Genomic DNA, 11,362 nt, shown 5'->3' with positions numbered 1-11,362 from the left:
CATTCCTGAAAATTGAGCCTTTTTTCAACATTTTTGCTTTGCACACAATTTTGTAATGCTCCAGACAGTAGCAAGCCAAAATAATAAATCTTGAAGACATGACCATTAGATGAAAATTCCCCAGCATCTTCATATATTGTCAACAATAATCTGTACAATAGTTTCTTCTTTCGTGAATGCTATCTTGTCATCCAAGTGGTTGATTAAGCTAAGTGTACAAAGCCGCGGTAATACCAACAACAGGACCAACTATTATAGATGGCAACAAACCAAGAAATATGCCAGCAGCAGGACCAAGAAAAGGAAGCTTCCTCACCACACCTTTAACCACATAAACTGCCACAATGCCCCCAACAACAAAGAATCCTAGTCTTTTACCCCGATGCACTAGGATGTGTTTCAATAGCTTCTTTGCAATGATAGCAAAGGTTTCAATATCAGTAGGTTTGTCAATGTCAAGGTCATCGTTTTCTTGTGCTAGAATATCCAGATCCTCTCTTGTTACTGGCCTCAAGAATAACTTGTTTGCCCTTGGATCCAGCTCCTCCGACGCTCTCTACATCAAATAAAGTGAGTCTACAAATCAGTGTGAGATAGATCACTTCTGCCTATGCAATAAAAGACATACCAAAGCATGACCATTAAACTAAAACATACCACATCTGCATGGCACAACTCGTCTAAACAGTAACAATACAAAAAATAAGTTTTAAAGTTCCTGAAATATAAAGGGAAAAAGATTGTATGGTATGGATCCTTTTAAATGTGATTCTAGTGATAAAATGGCTTGCAAAAGCATACAGCATCTATATATATTTCCAAAATTTCCTTATCTGCTATTCATGAAGACTACATAACAGATAACTTTAGTAAAACATATATAAAATTCACTATTTTTTCGGCTGTAGAAGCTTCACATTGTAAACCTTTAAAGCTTCACATTCTATTGCAATGAAATGGCATGGACTATGTACGCCAAATAATAGATGTTTTGTAGGAACACTATCACACCGCGCAGATGAAACAATTCCTAAAGAATAATATCAAATGGGGGGTTGAAATATATGACACATTGCAAGCCATAAGGTATAAAGATTCACAGTTTTCTTTGTAAAAAATAATCACGTTGCAAAAACTTAAAAGCAAGGATATTGTGAGACAATATAGGTCTCTTTACATCCAAAATATAGCGAGTTAGAACATAAAGATACATAAGCATGCCAAATGAAGAGATATCATCCATGATATAAAGGCAAACTACATTCAGTACAGTTGCCTACGTAAAGATACAAAGAAAGTTGCAACAATTTACAATTTGAAGTGTCTACCAAAAGGAGATGGAATCATGACTTCATTACACTTCACAGAAAGCAATAACACATATCCCTATATTTGAAGGCACGATGCAAGACTGAAGCAAATGAATGAATGGAACAGAAAGAAGGAATCATGTTTGAGGTGAATTAACATCATATTACCTGGAAGAGAAGATGCAAGGCAGGAAGGAGGGATTCAGGAGGAATAGTGGATGTTTTAGGGTTTTGGAACCTGATGAAAGCGGATCGGAAAGCAGAGATGAAGGCTGGATGTGCCTCCAACAAGCGGTCCACGCTGCGAATCCATCCCTCGAAAGTGCTAGGAAAAGATTCAACCTTTTCTTCATCATTTTCTTCGTTCCTTGCAGTGCGACCACCTGCGGTGGCATCGCCATGGCTGGCCATTCTCCTCTCTTTCCGTTTGTTTTCCAAGCTCCTGCAATCAATCAATCAATCAATCTCTCTCTCTCTCACTCTCTCTTTCTGCGTATTCCTTACGTTTCGATTTCCTGTTCTTATTCGTTCTCTTATTTTTTCTGATTTTTTCTTCTGATTTTTCTTCTCTTCTTTTACACTCATTTTACCTCCTCTCTTTTTTTTAAACTTTTTCTATATTTTTTTTTAAGTCTTTTTTGTTTTGTTTTTTTCAACTCTATTTTCTTTTCTTTCCTTTTCCTTTGTTTACATACTTCCTTCCTCTCTCTTCTTTTTTAAATTTATTTTTCTTTTGTTTTTTGTAACTTTTGTTTCTGTTTTCTTTTTCTTTTTCTTTTTCTTTTATTTTCCTTTCCTTTTTTCTTTTTTTATTTTGTTCTTTTTTTTATTGTTTAGCAGCACCATACGTGCATTCGCATTCGCGAATGTTTTCATCATTCGAGTATGTAAAACACCTGGAAGAATGGTAAATACCATACTTTTTTGGATTTAACTATTTAGTATGAGGTAAATAAACTTTAAAAATGAGGAAAAAAACACAAGAATGTTTGAATAAGATTCTCATTCGTTTTCCGAAGTAGGAAAACGAATGTTATGCTACACGAACATGAATTTTACGTACTATGGCTCTCTTTTGTTTTTGTTTTTGTTTTTGTTTTTGTTTTTCTCCTTTTTTTTCTTTTTCTTTTTCTTTTTCTTCATCATCTTCTTCTTCTTCTTCATTTCCTTCTCTTTCTTCTTCTTCTTCTTTTTAATTCTCTGTTTTTTTTTCTTTTTGGCTTTTTTCTTTTTCTGTTTTTTTTTTTTACTTTTCATATTATTTGCTTTTTTACTTTTAGTTTTTTTTTATTTGTATATATACTTTTTGTTTTATTTTCAGGTTCAGTGTTTATGTTTTTTTTTACACTTTTTTTTGTTCATTATTGGTGTTTTGTTTTGTTTTTGTTGTTTTTGTTTTTACTCTTACTCTTACATCTACATACTTTCATGTTTCCTTTTAACTTTTACTCTTTTAACTCTTATTCTTATTTAGTTCGTTATTTTTGTTCCTTTTTTTATGGTGCAATTTTCCACAACAACATTTTTAACTAACTTCTGCATTTTTTTACAATTAGAGGTGGGGAGGGATAAGCTAAACAAAACGTGTTACAACATACAACATGGAGAACAACCGACTTTCGGCTCATTCATCTTATGTTGGGTTCATTCCTCCAGACATTTTTGTTTTCTGTAACGAAGCTCATTCATACCTTTCAAGATGCCCGTGCGCCTTACGAGGGGGGGGGGGACTCGCTCTATTTGATATAAGGTTTTAAATACACAACCCACGAATTTAGGTGTTGGATGACCCTGAAATCATTTTGGGAAGATTTTAGGGTTTAGGGTCTCCTTAAACAAGTTCAAGGCCATCCAACTCCTAGATTTGTGGGTTGAGCGAGGTAGATTTGAGATCTTGTAAGGTGGTACAACTTCTGGATTTGGCTAACTACAAACCATCTCTACAAACATGTACGACGTTCAATGCTAAGAACACAACATTACACATTCTCTAGTGACTGGACCTAGCAACAACCCCAAGGTCAATGACACATCCCATGAGTAATGGCACGTTTTCTCTAGTAAGTTTGGCAAGGGACACAAGGGTAGAGCAAGGAGAGTTTGTAGCTCAAGCGGCAAGAAATCGTGACACGGTTTTAGGACTCACCGTGTAAGCATTTGCTTTATGCTCCTTTATGCAAAAGTGATGGTGTTGCTTTTCTCATGGGATGTATACAGTCTTCTGAATGCATGCTTCAATTTGTTGAGGATTTATACGAAAGGAAATTTTCTATCCATAATTTATAAACACAATGAAGACAAGATCGACATGGTAGTGCAAACCAAACATCTCAAGGACCTCTCTTTACGTTTAGATGTGAAATAACCAAAACCCTCTTTGTGTCTTTCGAAAAAGTAGGAAGTGAGGCAACAATGGGTTGTGATTAGGGCAAACGAATGCATTTAACGTCATTTGTTGAAAGCTAGATACTCAATACTACCATAAGTTCATTTTCCTAAATGCAAAGTGGAGTTGTGATGATAATAGGTGGCACATATTCCCAAACCTATTATTGGTTGGAGGGGGAGCTAAATTGGTAGAATTTGTATCTCCTAGATGCAACGTAATTGAACATATGCAAAAAATGTTCTTATGATGCTATCTTCAAGTCAAGGCAACTATGTCATATTCAAAAAGGATCTTTAAGACGATGATGAGACACATCAAAGTAGAGGCCTTCGCAAGCCCACAATATGCTCTAACATCAGAGTAGAGGCCTTCGCAAGTTAAATAGAACATGGGAGAACATCATCTAACAATCTAGGTTTTGGATGTTTGCGTTGAGAAAATATAGTGGCATAATTCTAAGAGCATCCTCTAAAGGATTTGCTCAATATGGACACTAAGTTATGTCACGTGTAGATATAAGCCTTGCATTAGAATGAAACAATATGCATTGGACAAAGAATTGTGATAATATTGCTTTCACATGAACTAAATATGTTAGCAGAACCACAAGAAGATGATGGGACGTGCCCAATAATTATCATCTACGTGTTATTCATAGTCCTTCCATAGGGCTAGAAGTCTCAAACTTTTAGTTGTCTTTAGCAACGATCTCTTACATATTGTTCCACACTTTTTGTCTCGGAACCTCGTGATCTACATCATAATCTAACCAAGAATTAGTATAAATGGAAAGTATGTATTTTTTCTCAAACTCTAGGTCATGTGATGTGACCATGGGGCGCATGTTCTACCAGAATATTGCAAAACACCATCATGTAAAATTGCTTATAATATTATTGAAACGGTATGCATTATGATTGCTCTATTTTTCGATTATATATGTATAGTTACTAATCAATGGAGACAACTTATTAGTATGTGATTTTACGATAACCTTAAATCAAGAAATTAGGTCGTGGGTTGAAGTTATTTCAAAGGCGCAAATTAAGAACGCCATATTCATGTGAAACCGTCCATCAAGAATTTGAGGTTTTAGGGAGCTAGCTCCTCAATTAGATGAATCATAAATTTGCTTAAATGCGTTCATTCTTTACCTCGTGCATTAGTGTGTATATGTAAGGATGTATATTTAAAAGCAATATATGCCTCATTAAACTCTCTTGAATAACTTAAAAACCTTGTGATACATGGAAGATCTAAATGAAAGATACATGAGGTAGTAATATACTAGTGGCAATATACTCATGTTTGGCTCTTCGCATAAGAGTCCCACTCTTTCTATGGAAACGTTTTTCACAATTGGAATTTGTGCCCCTTAGAGCTATGTTCATACTACACACGTCTATTCCTTCCTTGTCATTTCCCATTCAAAACAATTGGCATTCTTGATTGTGAATCTTGAGTTTAACTAAAGGATAAAAACATATTGTCCTACCTACATACGAAAAATTATACCACGTCACCATCAAATGGAAGACATCCTCAAGAACCTACAATGCTTGCCTAAAACACTACACGAAATGTAATCATGGCATCCATGTTGGTCTTTTACATAATGAAGGGCTACAAATGAAAAGGATGATAATAATTTTTATAAACAATGTATTTATAGGGTTTGAGATATGCATACTTGATTGAGGCTATGAACTTAATCTCAGATCACTAAAATCAATGACTTTGATGTCTTCAATTAATGCACTTAATTTACTTATGTTGTCCTAAAAAAACATATTGCTCCCTATGACGACCATATTGGCATTGTAAACAAATCAAATAACACAAAGACAAAGGTGTTATTTTAAAGCATATAATGTGTTATCCAAGCTCCATATATAGGTGACACACAATGTTATTTTAATATAACACTAAGAGAATAGTATTATAAGCTCAGAATCTAATGGAATATGGATCAATTGTGCATAAATTTTGCTTTAGGATGATGATAAGTTCAAAAAAGGGGACTAACATTATTGGTTTGAATCTCCAAAACTAGCATGATTATAGATAAGAATTTACTATTGGATTCCGAGAAGGTTGATTGATGGGAAATATTAACAAAGTTGGCTTTGTTGTACGACATTTTGAAGGAACAAGTTGATTAACTATCATGCACCAAGAATATACATATTTTTTAATTTTTGGGGGAGATAAACTCGAGTATGGTTACACCACATGCTCCCTTCTTGGCTTGTGTTTTGATGGTCCGCCCTATATGACACTATATTGTTGGGCTCTTTTTAGTTACTAACAAGGAAAACTTCTTTTCGAAGATGTTGATAAGCTCTTTGTCAAAGTTGATATCTAACCAAACAAACCATCTTTTGCATAAAATTTAACAATAGGCAGTTAGGTGCATGATATAAGGATATTTGGATGTATATCTCAAGAAACTTAGCATGTAAAGGTAGATAATCGAATCTTGTTGCGTTTACACCTTTTCATATGACATCAAAACAAAAAGTTTGTCATGGCATGTCATCGTCCTCATTCTTCAATTGCCTTCACAACTTTTAGCTTTAGCATTACCAAGTGCAAATGTTTTGAAGACATTTTCAACCCAAATGTTACAACTTACACCTCGCTAAACTTGTAATGCACTTCGATTTACCCACTTGACAAATGCATGCTCAACATCCATCTTATCTCATCTCTAAACTAGTGGTCATAAACCATATTCCTTTGCACACCTAGCTCCACTTTAGCAACTACATTGATGAAACCTCAAATCCCACGATCCATCCATATATTTAAGGTCCAAGACTCACAGGAGAAGCCAATATATTGTGATTTCCATGACAGATGCAAGGTATGGCCTTACATTTTGATTTAACCAACAAATTTGTGTGCATAAAATTTATTTTTTGCATCCGACATATCCAAAGGCATTTTTATTTTATTTTATTATTATTATTAGTAGCTCCATTTTTATAAAACTTCTAATTTATGTGATGGTTGCTCGATGAGCACGATGTACATCCAAATATATTCATAAATTCCTCGACGAGCTTAATTAAAAATATAAAATGTATTTTCGTGGTTACAACCCTGAATTTTGACTCTAATTAGCTTATCTTTGCCCAAGGACTATAATGTGACCACCTTCGTTTAAAATAAGAGGGTTAGTGCTTACTCTTACAAAAGAAAAATTTGGCATAACAAATACTTTATGTTCCTAATTTAAGATAAAGACGCTTTTCAAAGTGATAGTTCATTAGAGAGGTATTGCCAACATGCATATCTTGACACATGCTTGATATGCTTAAAAATGGCGACAAAATTAGAATATAATGGGACACACAATTTGTGACAATGCATGTCCCCTAACCAAACACATATATCACAAATTCACATATTAAGAAAATAAGTTGATGAATGATTGTATATTGGATTTGGATTAAGAGTCTCAAAAAAACTCATAATTCAATAATCATTGGACAGTGTAGGATTCATAAGATATTATTATACACATATACGTCATTGGGTCATCATCTTGCCTCATTAATGCCCTTTTTTTTTCTCTAGTATCCTCTCATGTATTCTCTTTAAATATCTCGATGCCTTCTTCAATCATTTTCTTGTACCAAAATGTACAAAAATGAGCATTCAATTCATGTGTTGTCGCTTAATCTAATGACACCAGTATATGAGCAGTAAATCACTGACTAATCATGGTTTTGATGCATGCATCATATGTGCTAGATCCAGACTACAACAACTTGGCTATATACTATCTAGATGTGACAAAATGGGATATCAACAACGTCTTCACATGATCGCTATGAACACAAATTTTGGTCTTTAAAGACACATTTTGTTATTTCCTCTCTGACACATGGTTGAATAAGGAGGAACATGGTAATTGACTTTCTGGTCATGCTTTCATCTTTCTACTACTTGTATACTTTTAATATGACGTTTCCTTGCCACTAGGTGGCGTAGTTAGTTTAGTTTGTGTAAGATAGGAATTCCGTATATGTGTAGCTTTTCTCTTGAATATCCATTTTTTGATATAACAATCTCAATATATTCATTTCCTTGGGTCGTCTACCTGACTAATCCCTTTTTCAAGTGTTTACCGCACAATCCCCCCTCCTTTTCTTTCATTGGTACAAAAGTTCAAGCTTAGAACCTTATTAGCCATAACTCTAGAAAAGAATGAGCAATGGGAACTCTAGTGGCAATTTGAAAGATTGCCAGTATATTTGTGTCATTTTGAAAGTTTATTTTATACTTAGGATAAATAGAACCCATCAAGTTTAAACCATTTCTAATCAATGCACCTTCAGAATGCTATCGATGTTCTCTCTAAACATCATCTCAGTTTTTTGTACTAGAGGTCTCTTTTCATGAATGGTGTAACATTTTTTGTTGTTTTTGGTTTTTCATCTTTTCCGCCTCTTTCATGTACTGACTTTTGCCCATTATTACTTCATCTCTTTTACTAACTCATTACCATAAGAGCATACCGTTATTTTTAATCCTTCACCAGTGATGAATCTAAAAGTAGGTCCAATAGTTCATGGCTAGATTTTCTCTAAAGCATTTATTACACTCCTATTCACTGGCAATGACATGCCACTGATATAATTTCGTTATGGGCATACACATAATCGTATGTTTTGTTTGTTGTTCAAGTTCGAATAAGATATAAGAACCCATATATGACTACTTCGTCACCTTGTAGCCTCGATCTCTCTCTTGGACTCCCAACTAATGTAACATATATTATTCTTTAAACATGTTGTTTATACATAGAGTTCCCGACCAGGTTATAACTCTCTCTTTCAATGTGCAACCTAGGGTATAAGCTTCTCTAGTCATTACATGGAGATGTTGGATTTCTTTATGCAACTCATGTCAATTTCTCTCTTCAAAACTATATAGATAATCTACACTAACAACTAAGCAGATATTCAAATAATTTGAAAGAGCTCAATAACTAGATAAAGGTTGTCAAAAATATGAAATCTAATCAACTTAACATAAACCAACATGATGTCACCTTGTGCATGTTCCATACTATTGAAGAGAAAAATCATGCTCATAAAAGAATTAGAGTACTTTTGCACGTTAGAATATTGGCTCATGTTTGATCAATGTTGTATCGTGTGAATTATTGAGTTGAGATGCTCCAACTTCTTTGTCAATGAGCGAAAACGAATTATAGAGGAAATAGATTGGCAGGCTTGATGATATTGATAGTGCATTAAGTAGAGAGAGAATAAACTATTGCATAGAATGTTATATAACGTTGTGGTGTGGATGAACCTTAGACATATGGATGCTTTCTCTCAAACACAAAATTCAATTCTAAGCCAACCCCCAATCATGTTAATATTTATGAAATAAGGGTAGTTATATCAAAGCATTAGTTGCAAGTGATAGAGAAAACTGTGTTGGAATTGGTCAGCCCAATAACTCTTTGAATTCTATGGAAACAACGGTGTAGACGAGTCTTCTCCAACCAAACCGCGCATCCAACAAGGTTACTGCAAGAGATATGGAGTAAAATTGTAACCACTCTAAAGAGCTAATATGATGGCCTCAAGGGCGGCTCCGATGGAGTGGAAAGACAACGAATAGCCTTCATCCAACAATGGTCGTCCTCTCCCTTTCTTGAGTCAGTGAGCATCCAAATAAGATGGAACTATCCCGTCCCTACAGGGATTTGTACATAATCGTCTCATTTGTAAAATTTTATAACTAATGGGAGGAGTTTTTTTTGGAAAAAAAAAGAGAAAAAAATAAAAATAAAATCTAAGCCAACCCCCAACCATGTTGATATTTATGAAATAAGAGTAGTTATATCAAAGCATTAGCTGCAAGTGATAGAGAAAACTTATATACCTTCGAGAAATAAAAGGGACTTTAAGGCAAGTGCAATGCTTTCTAGGAAGAGCCAAATCGTAAATGTGAAAAAGTGACCACTAGACCATAGGCATTTGATTGATAACATGTTCTCGTCAATTTTTCCATCGAATGAAAAGTGTACTAATCAACATAAGAATTTATGCATATCATGAAGAAGTAATGGCTTCGACTCTCAGAATCACATGTATGCAAACATGAAAGCATGACTCAAATTTATCATCCTTCATGTCCAAATTATTGATTGAGTTAAATGGGAATCCATCATTGGATCCATATGAATCATTCTCAACAAAACATTGTCTTGAATTCAAGATCAATTAGACGGTAACATTCAAACATTGTCGAGCTTTTTGAAACATTGACACATTAAAAAACTACTGATCACTAGTGAGATGACATCATTATAATTTAAATCCTATTTTCTTTGTGCCGACAAGTGCTCGTTTGCTTAATTGCCTATTTATTAAAGATTTTGTAAAACCCATCTTGAAGTCGCAATTTGCTACCTTAATTTACAAGACTTAGAAGAAGAAAATCAACCACATACGTGGTTCCTTTATTAAAAAGTTTCACATGTATGAGGATCGGTGCCACTGTAGTGATGATGGTATTTCTTTGGCTCTGTTATTGTTGTTTTTTGTATTTAAAATAAATAAATTATGATGTGATTCAAAAGTGCATGTACAAAATCAAATACTAAAGCAAATAAACAGGAAACTAGATCGATTCGATCTTTGACCATCAAGCCATCACTACCTACCACCACGACATTTTTAAGAAGGAAAGAACAAAGAATTTATCTCGTCGGTCATAGTGGCTCACATCTAAGCATATACAATGATGTTCTCCTTATAGGCCATAAACATGGTTATGTTTAGGTTTTCTTTACCCCCCTTCTGCATATACACACCATAGATATACATTTGCAACTCAAAATAACACCATTACAACTAGAATGAGAAAAACAAAAGAATACGAAGAATAATTTATAGACATTTCCTATAAAAGGTTTATGGGACATGTCTCTAAGCCATGACATCGAAACTAGAATATTGGTAAAAAGAAGTTGAAATATGTGCAAGCTAAATTTTGTTTACAAACTTTTCTCCATTGAAATTAAATCATGATTGTCCCACCTCTCCTCCCCCATTTTGATACATCTCATTGCAACATGCTCACTTTGCTTTTGTCTCTTGAAAATGCCTAAATATGGCTAATGTGCATTATAGATGTGATACTGAAGGATTGTTTGTTAAATTTAGGTTAAAAAACAACAAACACATGATGTCATTGACTTCTTGATCTATACACAGTGCATAATTGATGTGAAACAAATAACAAGACATCAAGCAAGGGATACATCAACATCTAGATATTATTTGAAACTGCAATTTAATGTTTGTGTGTGTATCAATGTACTTTTGCTAGAAAGAAACATATACAAATCAATCATGTATGGGAGCACCTATATAATTCCAAACCATTTGATAAAAAAAGTTGTTAAAACATCGAACGTGTTTTTTCACAAGGACTTTATGCCTCCTCAACAAAATACAATCACCAACTATGATGTTATATAGTGCAATTTGTTTTATTCAAGTTGGCAATACTCTATTGAAATGGAACTTGTTATATAGATCTCGACATCTTACATTGATGCAATAACTCAAATACACCAATAACATATACATTTTTTTACAATATGATATGCAAAAATATGTGAGTTGAATGC

At 34.0% G+C, this 11,362-nt stretch overlaps 1 protein-coding gene across 1 annotated transcript; it reads right to left on the bottom strand.

The window, feature by feature from the left end:
- Positions 1–81: 81 nt before the first annotated feature.
- Positions 82–1,771, bottom strand: LOC147860817 (uncharacterized). Its single transcript, XM_087323525.1, has 2 exons — positions 1,479–1,771; positions 82–556 (listed from the first exon to the last, which is right to left on the bottom strand). The coding sequence occupies exons 1-2, from the start codon at positions 1,719–1,721 to the stop codon at positions 209–211; spliced, it is 591 nt and encodes a 196-aa protein (XP_087179651.1). The 5' UTR covers positions 1,722–1,771; the 3' UTR covers positions 82–208.
- Positions 1,772–11,362: the final 9,591 nt, after the last annotated feature.

The sequence above is a fragment of the Azolla caroliniana genome, unplaced genomic scaffold (genome assembly GCF_043228905.1).
Source record: "Azolla caroliniana isolate FFs.n. ecotype wild unplaced genomic scaffold, voAzoCaro1.0.p SCAF_8, whole genome shotgun sequence".
NCBI lineage: Eukaryota > Viridiplantae > Streptophyta > Polypodiopsida > Salviniales > Salviniaceae > Azolla > Azolla caroliniana.
Note: the sequence above shows the minus strand (reverse complement) of the source record. Positions and strands in the feature narration are given on the sequence as shown.